At 31.2% G+C, this 20,828-nt stretch overlaps 1 protein-coding gene across 1 annotated transcript; it reads left to right on the top strand.

Moving 5' to 3' along the window:
* Positions 1-868: 868 nt before the first annotated feature.
* LOC120155958 (secreted RxLR effector protein 161-like) lies at positions 869-1,280 on the top strand. Its single transcript, XM_039167408.1, has 2 exons — positions 869-1,047; positions 1,130-1,280. The coding sequence occupies exons 1-2, from the start codon at positions 869-871 to the stop codon at positions 1,278-1,280; spliced, it is 330 nt and encodes a 109-aa protein (XP_039023339.1).
* The last annotated feature ends 19,548 nt before the right edge of the window (positions 1,281-20,828 follow it).

Below are 20,828 nucleotides of genomic sequence, written 5' to 3'. Positions count from 1 at the left end.
TTGTTTCCTTTAATCATCTTGGTTCTGATTTTCGACGTTTAGCTTTATCCTTTTCATCTATATCTATTCCTAAGAATTTTGCAGAGGCAGTTCAAGATTTTCATTGGAAACAAACTATGGATGAGGAGATATCAACTCTTCTCAGTAGTCACACATAGGATTTGGTATCTTTACCTAATGGAGTTTCACATGTTGCCTGTCGTTGGGTTTTATATTCAAATAAAATCCTAATGGCGCTATTGATCGATATAAAGCCTGACTAGTTGCCAAAGGATACACGCAGACATCAGGCATCGACTTTTTTGAAACTTTTTCACCTGTTGCTACGCTGAACTCTATTCGTGTTCTCATCTCAGTAGTAGTTAATTGTGATTGGCCACTATATCAACTAGATATCAAGAATGCATTTCTTTATGGAGACTTGAATGAAGACGTTTATATGGAGCAACCACTGGCTTTGTTGCTCAGGGGGAGTCAAACATGGTATGTAAGCTCAACAAAGCTATTTATGGATTAAAGCAGAGTCCCAGAGCTTGGTTTGATAAATTCAGTAAAGTTGTTTTTGCAGCAGGATTCAAGCGAAGTCAAGTTGATCATTCGGTTTTTGTGAAACGTAGTTCATTGGGAATTATAATACTTATTGTTTATGTCGATGATATACTATTATCAGGTTGTGATGTAATTGGAATTGAAGAAACCAAAAAAACGCTTGCAACAACAATTTGTCACCAAAGATCTTGGTCAGTTAAGATACTTTCTTGGTATTGAAGTTGCTCGTGGTAAAGAAAGTGTTGTTTTGTCTCAAACAAAGTATGCAACTGATCTATTACAAGAAACATGACTTGGTGCAAAACCATTAGATATATCGATGGACCCTAATCTTGATTTTTGGAAAGAGGTGACAACTTTGAAGACTATGGGCAATAAGAAGACACTCATTTACATAAAAGTTACTAGACCGGATATTATGCATGCCGTTGGGTTCATTAGTCAATTTATGGACAAGCCTAGGAGAGGTCATTGGGAGGCTGATTGCAACATTTTAAGGTATATAAAAAAATCTATATGAAAAAGGGTTATGGTTCTAAAATAACAATAATGTAAAATTAATTGGCTATTCTGATAATAGCTATGCTGGTGACAAGAGTGATAGAAAATCTACATCTGGTTATTGTAAGTTTGTGGGTGGAAATCTAGTAACATGGAAGAGTAAAAAACAAACAGTTGTATCAAGATCTAGTGCTGAAGCAGAATATCATGCCATGGCTCAAACAACATAGGAGTTGTTTTGGTTAAAAGCTCTCCTCAAAGATTTCATAATCACCTATTCAGATCCTATTCCTATGCATTGTGATAATCATGCTACAATCCATATTGCAAGCACTCATGCTTTTCACGAACGGACTAAGCACATTGAAGATGATTGTCATTTTGTGAGAAATGTTGTTACTAATAAGAAGATCTATACTCCCTTTACACCTTCAAGAGTTCAAATTGTAGATATGTTCACTAAATCCCTTAAGAAGTAAGATTTTCACAGATTAAGTGACAACTTTGCATAATAGACATCTATGCTTCAACTTGAGGTGGAGTGTTAGTTGACTTACCATATTTGGTTTTGTCTATATTTAATATTGACATATTATTGTCAATATGTTTTCCATTTTTATTGTATTTATTGTATAGTTTACTTCCCTTTATTCTTTAGAATTCTTTGTGTATATAGGTCTCTAAAATTGTAACCTAGAGTGTGAAATACAAGAGATTATTTTTTACTGTTATGTTATTCTACAGAAACATTTGCATAGAAGTGTTCTTGGTTGTGATCATCAATTCAAGGAGAGAAAACAAGCATTATCCAACTATTCAAGATTCATAATGTGGAAGGGTACAAAGACTAAAGTTAGCGTAACTTACCTAATTGAAGGACTTCAAAATGAACATCTCTTCATCGTCTAACATGAAGATTCATTGAAACTAGTTGAAGAGTTAAGCACCACTTCTGATGATTCATGTAAAGAAAGTAGAGAGACAAACCTTTTCTTCAATGATATTGATGTTTCAACATTAGGAAGAGTCCAATGGGAAGTTAAAGAACGTGAGGACACCTAAGGTTGCAATAAAGAAGTTCAAGCAACAAGTCTTTTCATCGAGAGTCATTTTTCCAAAGAAGACTTACCAAGAAACTTGTGTACACTCGAAACGATCCAACCACTCAACAAAGGATACAAAGAAATTATGTATACCCTAATAGGCATGATGATCTACATTACATCATCTTTCTTACACCAATGGTAATCAATGAATCAGGCTGACAAAGGCTTTTGATTTGAAGAAAAATCGCTCTAAAGAAGGGGGGATGATGTGATCATGCCTACGACCAAACTTCTTCAGCACATGATCACTCCATGGACGTTCTGCCTTACTGAATTTAAGGGAGTCTTACCTTATTTCATCACTTATCTACTTATTTATGCATTACATGTCACGTAAATATGCTTAGTTTATTTTAGACTATGCTTGAATGTTATATGTTGTCATTTATATGTATTAATTTATGAAATTCATGCATTACTTATTCATTTACATCTTTACTTAGCTCAATTCATGCATACCTATCTTATACTAGCTTATATAATGCTTATGCCATGTTTTGCATTTAATCCTAGCTCATTTTCATTCATAACCTACACGACATCAAGCATTCATTATTATCCTAACTCAATTCTTATCTAATTTCTTGTTTTATGCTTTTGTATAGGTACATTGGAAGCTAAGACAACTTGTGGTAGCTCGTGGATTGAAAATACAAGCTTTAGTTCATAAAGATGTTATGTTAGCTCACTTAGCTAAAGGGAGCTTAATGGAGCTCAAATATTAGATGAATGAGCTTAAGTGAAGTTAAAACTTAGCTGGAGAGCAGCTGGAAAGGCTAAAAGGAGCTTAACACATTCAAGGTGCACAATGTGAACACATTAAATCCATGGACAATTCATTTCAATCAGATTACAAGCCATTTTGAGCTGGTTCCAAGTATCTTTGGGTTATGAAGCTTGACATTTAATACCCTATTTCTTATCATTCCAACGCACTTTGAATTACATCAATTTGACATCATGAGCTCAAGATATGACCATATTACTGAAGATAGTGCATGCTAGAAACTCATACGGGATTTGCAACCATTCATCTCCTTCAAAGAACTTTTGCATGGGAGGTATTAATGGAGACATGCATGGACCATAAAAGACTATTCAAATGAATTAGTATATTTATGAGTAGGTTTAAGGTTTTATACAAAGGCTTTTTGGTTCATATTCATGCATATTCATGCAAGAAGCCAACTGGTCTTGATCACACAATGGGAGATGAATTTCAACCAATATACATTCATCCAAAGGAGACAAATCAACATGTTCACACATGGGAGGAAGAATTCTTCCATGAGATACATTCATTAAGATTTATTCATTTAATTCTTCATACATTCATGATAGGTTGTGCAATGTACTTACTTAGAGAATGAACATTCATGGATGAATGTTCATTCATTAAAGCCTTGTATTCACACCATGTGTGCACTGTATCCTAGGCATCCTTAGCCTTATAAATAACTTAAACATTTCATTTTGTAATGAACCAATTGACTTTGTTTAATCAAATATTTGTGAGAGTTTCTCTCTTTAGTTCTTAAATGAACTTTATCGACTTATCAAGCTTATGTTTGCAGTGTCACACCATCTATTTCCACCCTGATACTTGGGATTCCTATATTCATTATAGATAGCGGGTCCAAGTTCATTTATACCACTCCTTAAAGAAGTATATAAATTCTAGGCCTTTGTTTTTTTTATCATTGGTTCTTCTTTGAGTCTTCTTTGATATACTACTTTCAAAATCCATCACCATACTACATCTTTTAAACATTATCAAATCTATCATCTACATATCAAAAACTTTTGCAAACAATTCTTTTTTTAATTATTATATTCATTTCTATACTTTCATTTAACGATTCTATTTGAGCTTTCTTGCTTGTGCATGATTCTTGTTGTCTTCCTAGATCGAAACAATCAAAGGGAAACTTTATCTTCAACAACATTATCCGTTGGAGCTAGGATGACCTCTCATGTCATGCCAAATCAATCATTTCAAACTTAGTGGATACTTTTTTTGTCTCTTTAATGTCTTTTAGGTGTGTACTAAAAACCAATAAGTCATCTAAATGCAGACTTATGTAACATAGTTAGATCCAAACATTTTAGAATGCACACATGTATCTGCACCATTAACTATAAAACCATAACTGAGAATAATTTTATGAAACTTCTCATGCCATTGTTTTGGAGCTTGTTTGAGACCATATAAAGATTTTTTGAGTCTGTAAAAATTTATTTTATTTCCCTTATACCACGAATCCTAGAGGTTGCTCCATGTAATTCTTCTCATCAAAATAACCATTCAGAAAGGTCATCTTCACATCCATCTGTTGTATCAACAAGTTGTGAATAGATTCTAAATCAAATAAAACACGAATAATAGATATTTTAGTAATAGGATAATATGTATCAAGAAAGCCAATCCCAAACTTTTGAGAAAAAACTTTTACGACTAGTCTTGCCTTATATCTTTGTATTTATCCATCCAGTCTAAACTTTTTTTCTAAAGACCCATTTATTACTTATAGGTTTACAACCTTTAAGCAAGTCTACTAACTACCAAGTATGATTAGATAAAATGGATTCTAACTCATCTTTAATAGCATCTATCCCAAAACTAGCATCAATAGAACTAATAACGTCATCATATGTTTTTGGATCTTCATCTATTAAAAATGAATTTGTTATAGCATCATTAATTAAGTGTAAAACATTAAAATCAATTATGAAAGAAGTAAGGAAGTCAGGTCTGAAACTAGTTGCTAGCGTTTATCTTTTACTCCTTATAGGCTTATCATTATTTTGATCATCTCTAGAAGTTTTCTTAGAAGAAGAAATATTCTCATCTAATTTCAAGTCATGATTACTTTTCTTTTTAAGAGGAAAACATTTTTAAAGAATAATGTATTTTTGTATTCACATATTGAATAATCATGAAAGAGAACAAGTCTGTAAGCATCACTATTTAATGCATAACCAATAAACACAACATCAATAGTTTTAGATCTAATAGAGTTCTTTTTTAAAAACAGGCAACCCTACTTTCGTTGGGCACCCCTACACTTTCAGATAATCTAAATTAGGAGCATGACCTTTCTACAGCTCATATGGGGTACAATCTAACATTTTATGAGGCACTCTATTAAGAATATGATTAGCAGAAAGTATATATTCCCCCCACATATTATCCGATAAACCAGAGTTAAGCAAAAGAACATTCATCATTTATTTTAAACTTCTATTTTTTCTTTCAACTATATCATTTTCTTTTAAAGTTCTATTCTTTATTTCTCACGAGTTTCTTTAAAAAGATTAGTCATATATTTTCCTCCCTTATCGGATCTAATTCTTTTTATTCTTTTATCAAGTTGGTTTTCTACTTCTAGTTTATACACTGAAAAGACTTTTTCATCTTCATCTTTAGACCTCAAGAGATAAACTTTAGAAAATCTAGAGTTGTCATCAACAAAAGTGATATAATATCTTCTTCTACCTTTGCTCTCTGTATTTCTAAAGGCTACCAAATTTGTATGAACTAACTCTAAAAGTTCAAATTGTCTAGAAGAAACAAATTTGAAGGGAGGTCTAGCATGTTTTACTTCAACACATATTTCACATTTATTAAAGCTGGCTTCATCTAGATTAGGAAACATGTTCATTTGTTTTAAACTTTTTAAAGAGTAAAGGTTCACATGACCTAATCTAGCATGCCACATATCATAAGTTTCAACGGTATAAGAAAAAGTAGATGTTTTATTCATAATATTATCCATAGTTTCAATCATAAAGAGCCCCCCCCCCCACATAAATAGTGTTTCCTCACATAATCACCATTACAAGATAATACAAGCTTATCAGATTCAAATACTAATTTAATTCCCACCTTATTCAAGAGTCCACCACTAATAATATTTCTACGTAACGCATAAACATACAAAACATTATGCAAAGCAAGAGTTTTTCCAGAAGTAAGTTTAAGTAAAATATTTCCTTTATCGAGTACTTCTGAACTGTTGGAGTTTCCCTCATAGAGTGTTCACCTTTATCTACATCTTTAAAATAAATGAACATTTCATTATTGGTACAGAAGCGTTTGGAAGCGTCAACGTCCACTACCCACTCAGTGTGATTTTCCACCAAATCGACCTTAGAGACCACAACATCAATCACCTCATCTGGATTCTTGATCAAGTTTGCTTGTGGTTTATTTTCATTTTGATTATGATGCTTGTGATGATCAGAGTGACGATTTGTGTCTTGGCTTTCCACATATGTAGCAACTCACCGGGTTGTTTGGCTTAAGTTTGTTTCTTGTCTTTTTGAAGTTGGTTGCCTTATTTGGTTAGGAGTTGCTTTTATTCTTTGGGTAGGAAGAAATCCTGAATTTGTTATGATTTACACGATAGGAAGATTCCACGAGATTAACTTTTGACAATTCATTTATTGGAACATAATTCTTATGTTTAAGATGATTTGGTACCTCGATTTCATGTGGCAAATAAGCTCTTCCAAGGACATATTTCACTTATTGTTCTTCAAAATATTTTGATAGTCAGACCATGACTTGGGTAATTTTTTATCAACATATTCTCCTAGAGAATCTCACACATTTTCATCCATTCAACTATGATGTCAAAGACAAGCCTTTCATATACACACTTAGCCCATGATATGCTTATCATCGGTCATTTGAAACTTTAACCATTCTCTAACGACATACTTCTTGATTCCACCATCATCTGCTCCGTACTTCTTTTGTAGAGTATCCTAGATGGACTTACATATTTGTCTTTAAAAACAAGTCAAAGAGATTGTTAGCCATGTGACTAAGCATATTGTTAATCGGAGTAACAATCCGAGATGAAATTCAAAACTTGAGAAAATAAAAGAAAAATTAAATTCTTTAAAAAATAAGGAAAATAAAAAGGAAGATAAAATACTCTTTCTATTTTTGATCTTGTGATCGAAATTAGTTGAGGCATGTTACTACACAGTTTCCTTAAGACAAATTTTCGACCACTCCTTGGTGCTCAAGATCTTTTGGTCTTTTGTCTTTAGGATACAACAACTAGATGATCAACTACAGTAGCATGAAAAATAGAGATCATAAACTATCCTTGCCTTTGACTATCATCAGAAAAGCTAAGAAGGAAGAAAAATATTTTCTAACGAGAGAAAATATTTTTTCAAGAGAAAAAACAAAGTTCTTGAATTCCTAGTTATGGAGAACCTAATAGGTTTTCTCACTATTATAAGGATTTTGAGAGAGTTTACTCTAACCTAGTATCTTTTAATATCTAAATTTAAATAGATAATAATATCTTTTAAATTTAAAATATTAAATAAATATACACTCTTTTTTATTCAAACTTAAACAAATATTATTTTAATTTGAAATATTCAAATGTATATAATTATCTTTAATATTTAAAGTTAAAAAGATAATAAATACCTTTTTAAATTGACATATTTAAATAGTAATTATCCTACTAATATTCAAATTAAATAATATCTTTCAATTTGTAATATTTAAAAGGAATATGAATTTAATATAAATATTAAATCCATCAAAGTAATTCACCCCTTTTTCCAACAATCCACACATGAATGAAACTGATGATTTAATAAAAAAAAATTGGCACATTGTAGTGATAGCCTCTACAATCGATATTTGCATAAGATATGTAGGTGTCCTTCTTTGAACCTTCCCTTGTGATAGTATGTTAACTGACTAAACAGTAGACGCGATGTCATTGAATTGTTCTGTCATTTGTGTAAATGGTGACATACTTCACACAACTACCCCTCTGACAAGAATTTAGTTCTCATGGGTATGTTCTTAAATCCATGGACATCTGCATGGTTCTGAAAGAGTTTGAGAGAACTATGCCCAATAATCTCCTTGAAGCGGCCCCACTTCACTTTCACATAGGTGAATTATGTTGCTCGGCTTATCGCAGCACACAACGATCATTAAAATATTTTGTTTAACCTATACCACTTTGGTCAATGTTTTTATCATAGGAATGGACTTGGGAGAATAAACCCCCATAGTGAATGTACACGGGTTATGCAATTAAGTTGTCCCTTTGAACCTAGATCTTAGGATCTCCAGTTAACAAGGTATGGTTTTCTATCACATAACACCTTTAAATTTCATGGGCTTTAGTCCCATTCCTTTAGATGTTTTCTCAACTTGATATCAGCTTAATCCTTTGGTTAGCGGATCTGCAATTTTATCCTTCGATCTTACAAAATCAATAGAGATAACTCCATATGAGATCGGTTGTCTAATGATATTATGTCGACGATGCATATATCTCAATTTACCATTATACATGAAATTATGTTCTTTAGAAATTGTTTCTTGGTTGTCACAGTATATACATACTGTGGGGACATGTTTTGACCATTTTGGAATATCCTCAATAAAGTTTTGAAGCCATTCTGCTTCTTCTCCATATTTTTCTAGAGCTACAAACTCAGATTCCATTATGGAACTAGTTATTATCGTTTGTCTTGAGGATTTCCAAGACATATCTCATCCTCCTAAAGTGAATAGATATCCACTTGTAACTTTGGTATCTTGAATATCAGATATCCAACTAGCATCGAAGTATCCTTCTAAGATAGAAGGATCTCTAGAATAATGCAAACCATAATCATGAGTATATCTAAGATATCTCAATATCCATGTTATCATTTTCCAGTGATTTTTACCTAGATTGCCCGTGAATATATTTAATCTGCTCACAGTAAAAGCTATGTCTGGTCTCGTACAACTCATTAGATACATTAGGTTGCCTATGACCCTTGCATATTCCACCTGGTGAACACTTTCACCTTTATTTTTAGACAAATTTGAACAAGAGTCTAGTGGAGTTATGGCTATACCATTAACACCCTTGTTAAATTTCTCAAGGTCTTGTCTACATAGTGTGATTGTGTTAATATAAGGCCTTAAAATGACATTTTAATTTGGATGCTAAGAATCGTATCAGCCAATCCCATATCTTTCATGTCAATTCTTGAATTTAACATGTCTTTGGTACTTTTTACCATCTCATTGTTACTTCCAACAATGAGTATGACATCAACATATAAGCATATAATAACATATAATATGCTTGTTGTTTTGACATATACACACATGTCACACTCATTTATCTTGAAGTAATTTGTCATCATAACACTATCAAACTTTTCATATCATTGTTTTGGTGCTTGTTTTAAGTTCATACAAAGACTTCACCATCCTACAGACTTTCCTTTATTGACCTAGAACTACATGACCCTCAACTTGATCTATATAAATTTCTTTGTCAAGGTCTCCATTTAAGAAAGTTGTTCTAACATCCATTTGATGTACTTATAGATTTTGCAAAGCGACAATCACTAGTATAATTCTTATGGATATTACTCTTGATATAGAATAATATATTCAAAATAGTCTAGGCCCTCCTTTTATCAGTATCCTTTTATTGTCAATCTGGACTTTCACTTATCAATCGTTCCATCTACTTTCATTTTTCGTTTGAAAATCCATTTAAAATTTAGTACTTTAATCACCAGATGAAGATCCACTAATTTCCACGTATGGTTCTACTTGACGAAATCTATTTCACTTTTAATAGATTCATTCAATAAGGTGCCTTTATAATATCGTATAACTTTACTATAAGTTTGAGGTTTAACCTCCAACATAAAGGTTAGGAAGTCTGGGCCAAAGGATTTTTCAACCCTTGCTTGTTTACTCCTTGTTAGCTTTATTTCAGTTTCAGCCTTTTATTGATCATCAGAACTATCCTTAGTGTTAGTCTCTAAAGTTCATTTTAAACTTTATCAACCTCCTTAGATTTATAAGGGAAAATATTTTCAAAGAATGATGCATTATTTGATTTCATTATCGTATTCTTGTGAATCTCAGGATTATTTGATTCATGTACAAGAAATCGATACGCATTACTATGTTATACACAACTAATGAAAATATAATCCACAGTTTTAGGACATATTTTCATTTGCATTGGTAATGGGACCATTACCAATGCAAGACACCCCCACATTTTTAAATATTATAGGAAGGTTTTCAACATTTCCATAATTCGTATGGTGTCTTGCCTTTTTCCTTTCGGGGTACCTTATTTAAAAGGTAATTAGCTGAAAGGACATATTATCCACACATGTTCTATGATAACCTAGAATTGCCTAACAAGGCATTCATTATTTCTTTTAGAGTTGATTTTTTCGCTCGACTACTCTATTTGATGGAGAAGAATAAGGTGGTGTTACTTCGTAAATAATACCATGTTATATACAAAATTCACCGAATGGTTCAACATATTCACCACCACGATCACTTCTTACCATCTTAATCATTTTATTAAGTTGGTTTTCGACTTCTGCTTATAAAGTCTAAATTTCTCTATAGCTTCATCTTTGCTCTTAAGCAAATACACATAGCAATACTTTGTGTTATCATCAATTAAAGTAATAAAATATTTATTCCCTCCTCTCGTTTGCACAAATTTAAAGTCACAAACGTCACTATGAATTAAATCAAGTGGTTCGGTATTTCTTTCAATTGTTTGAAAAGATGACCTTGTAAATTTTTCCTTAACACATGTTTCACATTTATGATTAATATGAAACGAAGGAACATGTTCTAAGTTAATTAATCTCCCATAGCATCATAAATTAAATGACTCAAGCATATAAACGGAAGAAGAAACTTTATTCTTATTCATGCTTTTGGCTTTTATAGAGATAGAATTGAGTTTCCACATATCATTCAATACATATCCTCTACCTACAAACATTATCCTTTTAGAAAAAAATCAACTTTTGGGATTCAAACACCATTCTAAAGCCATGAACTCTTAGAAGTGTCCCAAAAAAAGGTTTTTTTTGTATGTTAGGTACATACAACACATTCTGCAGCTTGAGTTCTTTATTAAAAGTCATTTTTGAGACTACAAAACCATTCTACTTGATTTCGAAGTCGCAACATTGTTCATGTAGATCTTCTCCCCATTGTTGCAAGATGTCAATTCAGAAAATGATCATTGTCACAACAAATATGATGCGTAGATCCAGTATCGAGCCAACATTCTTTGGATTAGACTCAACCAGGTTGACTTCAAAGATCAAAACACATAAATCTATACCCTCCACAACATTATCCTCATGAGCTTTGGCTTTCGTTGGATGTCTACCCAGAGGATTTGTGCCCATCTTTCCATAGTTAAAGCATTTCCCTTGGAATTTCTCATTCATGGAAATCTCACATTTGGGTCCCAGTTTTGACTTATTTTTGGGTTGTTTTCCCTTCTTGGAGTCTTTCGCTTCCATCATGTTTACCTTAACCTCTTCTTTGTTGAGCTTTTTAGCATTAAGCATGTTTGTCTTCTTCTATTCAAAGTTTGACAACTAGTTCTTTCATGGTTATTTCCTTCCTTTTGTGCTTCAGATAATTCTTGAAGTCACTCTATCCAGGAGGTAATTTCTCAATAGTGGCGACTACCTGAAAGGATTCACCTATAACCATTTTTCGGCAAGAATTCATAGATCATAGTTGGAGTTCCTCACTTATTTTACTACTAGTTTAGAGTCAATCATAGTAAAATTCAAGATCTTGGTAACTAAAATTTTTTAGCTCTGGCATCTTCAATTTCGTATTTTAGTCCAATGCCTCCCACAATTTCTTAGATATTTCATAACCAGCATATACCAGATACAGTGAATCTTGTAGACAATTTAGAACTACATTTCGACATATATAGTCTAAGTTTTTCAAGCTTCAATAATATTGAAGTAGTAACATTGTCTACCCCTTCTTCTACTTCTTTAAGAACATAAGATTTTCCTTCAAGAATCTTAAAAGGTTCATTGTGGTCAAATAGAAAACCATCTTTTCTTGCAGTCTTGAAATTCTCTCTGCATAATTTTGTCGGCTTCTTATTGTGGTTAACCGCCACTGCCGATTGAATCTCATTTAGATTTTGATTTTGAATCGATACCACCATTTTAGCATCCAAGTTGATAAATTGGTGGAACTTTTTTTCTTTATTTTTCTGTAAAAAAAAACCGAAATTAGAAATAATTCTAATAAATAGAATTTATTTCTTGTTTATTTTAGATTTTGTTATCGGACATAATCAATATTCTGAACCAAAATCAATAACTGCAGTTGCTTTCACGATCATTTTTGTTATACAGATTTCTCCACTTTGAGATTTTAGCAAACCTGTTAAGACGACATGATAAATCCCCAAACAAATTTGTTTGTTATCTCATTTCCCATAATTCTATTGTCTCGGATTAAGAAAGGTAGAAGACAGGAGTCCGTCTTAAGATTGTTAATCAGAGTAACAATCTGAGAAAAAATTCGAAACCTGAGAAAATAAAAGAAGAAATTAAATTCTTTAAAAAATAAGGAAAAGAAAAATGAAGATAAAATATTTTATTTTTGATCTTGTGATCAGAATCAGTTGAGGCCTGTCGCTAAATAGTATCCTTAAAATAGATTTTTGGCCACTCCTTGGTACTCAAGATCTTTTGGTCATCTGTGTCCCAGATACAATAACTAGATGATCAGCTACATTAGCACAAATAGTAAAGATCACGAACTATCCTTGCCTTCGACTATCACCAGAAAAACTAAGGGGGAAGAAGAATATTTTATAAGAAGAGTAAATATTTTTTCAAGAGAAGAAAATTTCTTGAATTTTGAGTTATGAAAAACCTAACATTCAAGAGAGTTTTACTCTAACCAAATATCTTTTAATATCTAAATTTAAATAGATAATCATATTTTAAATTTAAATATTAAACAGACAAATACTCGTTTTATTATTCAAACTTGACAAATATTATTTTAATTTGAAATATTCAAAAGTATATAATTTTTCTTTAATATTTAAACTTGAAAAAGATAACAAATACCTTTTCAATTGAAATATTTAAAGAGTAATTATCCTACAAATATTCAAATTAAATAATATCTTTTAATTTGTAATATTTAAAAGGAATCTAAAATTTAAAATAATTATTAAATCCATATGTAATCACCATTTTTATCCCAATATATTATTATTACAAAAAGAAAGGAAAACAAAAGTTAAAAATTACAAAAAAAAGGGAAAATCCCTTAATATTCGGGTCATTCAATGCCCCGACTATTGAACCTGTTGTTGCCACCATCTCTATGCCATCTCTACAACTGCTGTCAATGCTCAGCATCTGAACCATTGACACCCACCCTCATCAAACATACACCTATTCTTGCAAACAGAAAATAGATGCAAAAAAAAAAATTTCATTTTTATTTTCATTTTTTAATATGAGGGGTTCTATAAAACCCTGTTTGGAAAATATAAAGGGGCTTCTCATTTGAAAAAGTAAAAAATAGATTGTAAAAAAGGGTTCCCCAATTCAAAAAAACCAGTGTAGCATTCCCCATTTTCAGCAATAGAAAAGAAGCATTTTGAAGAGTTTTTTTTCGATCTTCTCATTTTTTTTTCATAAATAATACATGCGAACCAAAAATAAAAATCGAAAAACAAAAAGTAGAGCAACAGTTTCGAACAAAAGTAAGAAGTGAGGGAAAGAAGTAACTTAGCTTGCTCGTTGGATCATCGGAGATCCCAAAAATTGCCAGAGTTGAGGGGTTTTCTTTAGATATACGACAATAGGGGACGTTTTTGCCCAATCAGGGCTCGGATCCTTGCTCGGGAAATAGAGAGGTGTTCAATGGTAGTCTTCTCACCCTTCTCCATCACTGACTAGCGGTGGACGGAGCTGGTCAGTGGCAGATCTCACAGTGGAGCTCTCTATCGGCTTCGGGAAGAAAAGAAAGAGGGTTTAAGAGAGTTTGAGCCTTTTTTTAAGTATCAATTTGAAAATGAAACAAAAAGAGGTGTGATTTATAGGTTAATTTTAGGGTTATTCACGCTTAAGTCCTTCGTAGTTTGCCGCATTTTTACACTTAATCCTCAATTTCTAGTTTGTTTTATTTATTTCAAACCTTGCGTCTTCATTGCATATTTTTCCCTTTAATGTTTTGTTCTTTAACTGATTGAGAATTTAGGGTATAATGGCGTTGTAGTCCCCCGTTATTTAGAGTGTTTTTGTTCGGTTTGGTCATTAGATTGTGTCATTTTGAGTTTATTTTGAATCACATGCCTTATTTGTGCTATTTTGCCTTTTTATGTTTGTGTGGTTTGCTATCTTCAAGAGTTAGGAGGCTAATTATGTTTGAGTCACTAAATTTTAGCTAGTGTTCACGTTTTGGTCCTTATTTTATGCTTGTTCTTGTTTTTCGTTTCTTTTAATTTTGAGCATCGTTCGCTTGATTTTCCCATTTTGTGTTAGCTCTCATAAGAAGGAAAAATTGCCTTTAGCTCCTTCTCATTTAAATGCGCTTTTATATTTTAGGTAGGGATCACAAATTATTTTAGGTAAAAATCAATTAGGGTTAATATTAGAGACTCATTTTAGGTTTGGTCCCCCAAGTTCTTTAATTTTCATAATTTGACACCTTAAGTTAGAAAAGCCTTAATTAACCTACCTAGTATTATTAGGTTTAAATAATTGATTGTTTGATTGCATCATGTCTTCAAAACAAGGCAATATTCATTTACCAAGGAGTTAATAGTGTATCCTCTGCATTATGCTCAGAGGTGACCACTAGTAATTCCCTAACTAAATCGACATTCTTTTTAAAACTTTGCATACATAATGAATTTTAAATAAATAAAATTTTGAACTCAAAATTTCCAAATTTTAAATATGGGGTAATTGACTAGGTACCAATTTATGTGCACTGGGGGTCCTAATCCTTCCCCACACGTAATTGACTTTCGAACTCGATTTTTGGTTTTTACAGACAAAAATGGTATTTTTGATAAAATAAAATATTTTTAAAAAATTACCTGATTTTAGGTATTCCAATCGCACCTTAAAAATGGTTGTTGGCTACTCCCAACATTTCAAATCTTTTCAAAGAAAAACCTTAAATCACTAGTTTTTTTCTCCACTCTGGTGAAAAAACGCTGTCGACACCATCAAAGTAATTCACCTTTTTTCCAACACATACGACCTTACTAGTTTGTTACCCTTCACGTGTTTGGCTTTGGTTGCATTATCTTCGGAACAGCGAGAGTTTCTTTATATTCATCGATTGTGGGGGCATCACATAAGACATAATCAACTTCTAATTGCTCAAAGAAAATCATCATTCTTTGTGACTAGCGACGATAGTTGGTTCTGTCCAACGGTTCAAGTTTCGATAGATTAGGGATTAACTTATTTGTGAAAGCCATGTATTTGCAGTAAGTAAAAATTGCTTCTAAATTGTTGGAAAAAATAACTTATTGCAAAACGAAATATTAGCACAAACTGGAAAAATAAATAAAATAAATAAATGAAAACCAAGTAAATTTTACTATGCGGTGTAATCACTGCCTTAAAATCATTTTTGCCCGGACTGGTGTAATCCTAAAAATGGACGTTGCCCCCAAGGTTAACATAGTCTTTTGAATTTCGTGCACTCGAAATAAGGAAGTGGAACTCTGAATAGTGTTGTACTTTTCTGGAAGAAAGGAAAATATTTTATATGGAGTAAATTCTACCGGAAAAATATCAAAAGTCACTGAAAAAGTAAAAAAAAAACTCCACTATGCTTATGAAGAGATAAAAATGTAGAAGAAGAAAGGAGAGTGAAGAAATGAGTGAGTTGAAAGTGAATGAGAGAGTCTCCCTTTATAGCTAAAAATGAGAGCATTTAAGTAAAATTATTAAGAGAAAATTCAGCAAAAATTTCAACTTTTCTCATTTGAATTTAATTTAAAATTTAAAATTTAAAATTCAAGTAAAACCAAATTTATTTCCTATTTTCTTTGCATATTATATATAACCAACAAGGATCACAGCATCTCAAAACCCAGCGAGTCAACTGCTCAGCTTGTACAAAACGCCAACCACCAGGGAAGAGAGTGCATTGCAGACTCCAAAGACGCCAAGTTTGCAGCCATAGTCGGTATCAAGGAGTATATTCCCTGGTTTTAAGTTACCATGAACCATTCTTAATAGTAATTTCATCTGAATTAATGTAATCACGAAAATAAACGTTGTCTTAAAGTTACGCAGTCTTTTGAATTTTATCTACTCGAAATAAAGAGGTAGAGCTTATTTGGTATTGCTCCTTTCAAAGGAAAGTAGGAAAAGAAAACATGAAGAACAAAATGTTTTAAATATGAAATTAACTTGATATTTACTGGGAGAAAATTAGGAGTAAATTAATAAATATATCGGAATCAATTGTCATAAAAGCTCATGATTATGTTTATAAATTTCATAATGTATATTAGATTAGTAATATATTATCAAGTTTGTGAAGTTGAACATTCGGATGGTTCTACTTATTGGCTACTATACTCGTCTCGTTGGTAGAGCATCGTCTTCACATGATTTTCAACTTTGTATTTTAGAGTATGGTATCTGAGTGCTTTAGTAGATATGCATATTTATAGAACTCTTACACGTATTTGCTTTATAACTTTATTTATATTTTGAGATTTATTTTGAATGATACTTGTTAAACAGAATTCCGGTTTGTAAACATATTTTATTGTCACTATAGGTTGAATTAATTCTATAAATGCTTTCATGTTTTGATCAAGAACAAAATAATTTAAATGATCATTTTGATGATCCAATATGATACACTAGACACATCTTATAATGAAATGGGGTTGATTATTGAAAGCAAAATTTTATGCCAAAGGCACAAATCAAGTGGCCTCCGTGATAAAGGAATTGTTGTTATTTTTTGAGGATTCGAGTTTGAATATTATAGATGTTAGGAGTATGAGTGTTCAATATCAAAAGATTAAGAGTTATATTTAAACAGATGTTGTCTATAACTTACCCCATATTAATAAAAAAAAACTATGCCAAAGGAAAAATGAAGGTCCCCAGAAGCTTTAGTGAAAATTTGGAGCCTAAACAGGTCATTATAATGTTGATTTCACTGTCATGTAATTATAATTCCACCGACATACACTAACATACAGGGGGAAATACCTTTGTTATTTTCTTAGAGATAATGATAAAATTAAATCCTAATATTTGTATAGATGATTATTTTGTTTTATATTTTGTTTATTTAAAATATTTTAACCTAAATATTTTAATTTTTTGGTAAGATAGTTTAAATTGGATAAAAATCGTTAGTTAATTAAATATCTGCACGTGTGATTGATGTAATATTCTCACATGTTTAATCGATAACATGACATGTATCACATCACCCAAAATGATGCTATGACATGTGTCAAAATGATATGGTATATATTACATCACTTAAAATGATAATGTGTCATTTGTCACATTACTAACTAGACATATGTGAAATTGTCATGTTAATAATATATGTTAACTGTTGGTTAACTAACTATATCATCCAATAAGAATTGCTTTAACTAAAAATTAAAACGGTATGAGTTAAACTGTTTAAAAACTGAAATAAAATAGTCATATATATATAATAACCACCGATTAAGAATGTATAAATTATATCCACTTGTCTATGGCACAACTTACGCAAAACAATCTTAGAAGGTATAACGTTTATAATTATAATAGCACACTCTACGACCAGACTAACCGTGTCTTATAAACCCTGCCCTGACCTGGTACTTGAGAAAACATTTTTGCTATAGGTAGATTTGGCAAACTTGATTTGAACTCGATTATTCGAACTAATTTATCTGACTCAATATTTAATATTAATACGAATATGATGATCAATTTTAATCTGAAACTCAAACTATACCCGATCTGAATCATACCCGATCCAAAATTTAGCTAACCTACTATGGACCCATATCCAATTTGACCCGAACTGAAAGCAATCCAAACCGAAATTTAACCCAAACTGAAAGCAATCTGAACTGAATTTAACCCGATCTAATTCGACCAAACAAAGGAAATAATATATTAATATTAAATTTATAATGAAAATAATAGAAAGTTTACTTATGTTACAACTTACAACTAAAACGTAAAAAAAATTATGTATTTTTTTAAAATTTTAATAAAAATATTAAATTTATAATTAAATTTTAAATTTTGATTGAAATTTTTGATTGAAAATAAATTTTTTATTTCTTTATAAAATAGTTCTCACTATAAATTTTTCGTACAAGATCAATATAAAATTTTGGTAATAAGATGTAACACGTGCTATGTAACACCCCAAAATTTTGGTTAGTGACCAAATTGTAAATTTTGAAAGTTAAGTGGCCAAAGTATAAACTTTTGAAAAGTTTAGGGACTAAAGTGTACTTTAAAAAAGTTATGTAATCCGGTCCCATAAATGAATAATTTACTCCCAAGAATGACGTTTATGTGGGAATTAGATTTTTTGCAGGAATTTTGTATTAAATGCTATAAAGCGATAAAGTTTGAGAAAAATATGGATAACTGGATCGAATAGAAATTTTGGGAAATTTTGAACGATGCTAAATTAAGCTTAGAAATATTATTTCCACATTTTAAAACGATGGAAATAATATGGATCATTGGATTTGAAGATTTATTTCCAAGTTTAATTTGGATCGTTGGACTAAAGTGACAATATTGCAATTTTTGGAAAATTGCTTGGTAAAATTGGAAAAGGGTAAAATATTTGTTCATCTTTGACTTTGGAAATATGATAAGGTTATGTGAATTGGTATTTTTTTTAAATATCAAGTTTCAATAATGACAAAATGGACATTTCTCATTAAATGAATATTTTATTCATTTAAGCTTAGTATAAGATAAATTAACATGAAATTCATTAGAAATTTCATGAAAACTTAGCCATTTTCAGTCAACATTTCTTTTTCCCATGAACAAGGTAAGAGAATTTTTATTTTCATTTTTGAGCAAGTTTCTTTGGATTTTGGATCATGTCGTGAAATAGAAAATTTTTCTATTCAAAAAATGCTATCATTTGGTACCATTATTGTTTGCTAATTTGGTTTGTGTTCAAAGATCCTAAATTTTAGGGTTTGTGTTCACATTATGGTTTATGGAATTGATTAAGGGTTTTGATGTTATTGAGGTTGTAGAATCATTTCCAAGCATGATTGATGATTAAAATCACTTGTACATGATCATATGAACATATAAAGTTTCGCCAAACCCTAGCTTTAGGGTAAATATGTGTTTTGATGAAATTAAGTTCAGGATTTGATTGTAGAGATTGTATAAGGTTGAATTGATGTTGATTTCATGCTTGAAACGAATCAAAATCGAGTAAAATCATGAAAACCCTAATCTTGAACATACAAAGCATTCGGCCTTGACTATAGAGGATGAGAAAAATTATGGAAAAATTATACAGGGGCTGTAAATGATGTATGAAGTATTCTACAAGCCTTAGAAAAATTTAGGGACCATTCTATAATTTTTGAAAAGTTGGGGACCAAATCAACAATTTTAGAAAAGTTATGGATTTTTGTGTAGTTATTCAATATTTGATGTATTATGCTGGAAATTAATGTTTGAGTGTTGAAATTTAAGTTAGGATGTGAAATTCGATTATTTTGGAAAAGTTGAGGTTTAAATAAAAAATATGGAAAAGTTGGGAGCTTAAGTGAAAATTTTATGTGAAGTTGGGATAAAAAGGAACTTGAGTGTTCAATTAGAGGTATTAATGTCAACATTTATGTTGTGACATGGAAATTATATCGAATGAGCATCGAAAATATTTGTTAGGAATTTATTTTCCAAAGTATGTCTATGTTAGTATGATTCTAACATTTGGTTTGAATTTGTACATGTTTGGTAATGATGCTTATTTAGATTGTGTGCTTAAAATAAATATCAAGCAATATTAAATCTAAGGAGAAGCTTAAGGATGAAATTGGAAATTCTAAGGAAGTTTGCAAGCTAAGGACACCAGGTGAGTGCAAATTTAATTTGTACTTATGTTATCGAACAAACATTGACTTGCGATGAGCCAATGACGGAGTTACTATGGTAAGGAGTGACTCCTAAAATGTTATGTGATTTGTGAGCATCTATATATGTGCATTTGGTGAGCTAATAGAATTAGTGAACAAATGAATATACAAATTGGTGAAACCTGCTTAGAATTTATGTTATGGACTACTGTTGGATTAGTATATCAATCTAGTGTTGTTTAGAACAAACAGAAACTGATTTTGAGGTGTACACAAAAATATATGAATTTTTAATCGAGGATAGGGCAGAAAATGGGGCAGCAGATTTTGCTAAAATCAGATTCAGCCGGTCAATGAAAATGTACCATAAATTGTACAAATTGAACTAGAATAATACCTTATATGGATAGATTTTTTATTTGAGTCTAGTTTTTATTGGTATAAACAGAATAATTTTTAAAGGTGTATATTAATACAAAATAATATTTCTTTAAAGGTAGTGCAAACTGCTAAAATACGAAATTATGACAAATTTTTGGATTTAACCGAATTAGAAGAAAGGATCAAGTTAAAGCTTAGTGAGACTTATATTTTGACTTGTATATAATGTCAGAATGATTGCAATGGATACATAACATTATACGTGGATGTTCTATACATCATCGGGTAGGACTTGAGATAGTTTACCTTAATTATGTTGGCCTGATATTTTTCA

This window comes from Hibiscus syriacus, unplaced genomic scaffold (genome assembly GCF_006381635.1).
Source record: "Hibiscus syriacus cultivar Baekdansim isolate YM2019G1 unplaced genomic scaffold, ASM638163v2 tig00111210_pilon, whole genome shotgun sequence".
In the NCBI taxonomy this organism is placed as follows: Eukaryota; Viridiplantae; Streptophyta; class Magnoliopsida; order Malvales; family Malvaceae; genus Hibiscus; species Hibiscus syriacus.
Note: the sequence above shows the minus strand (reverse complement) of the source record. Positions and strands in the feature narration are given on the sequence as shown.

Coding starts and splice junctions, on each gene's coding strand:
- LOC120155958 (XM_039167408.1), top strand. CDS start 869: ATGGACCCTAATCTTGATTTTTGGAAAGAGGTGACAACTTTGAAGACT. Junction 1,048..1,129: donor GCTGATTGCAACATTTTAAG/GTATATAAAAAA, acceptor TTCTGATAATAG/CTATGCTGGTGACAAGAGTG.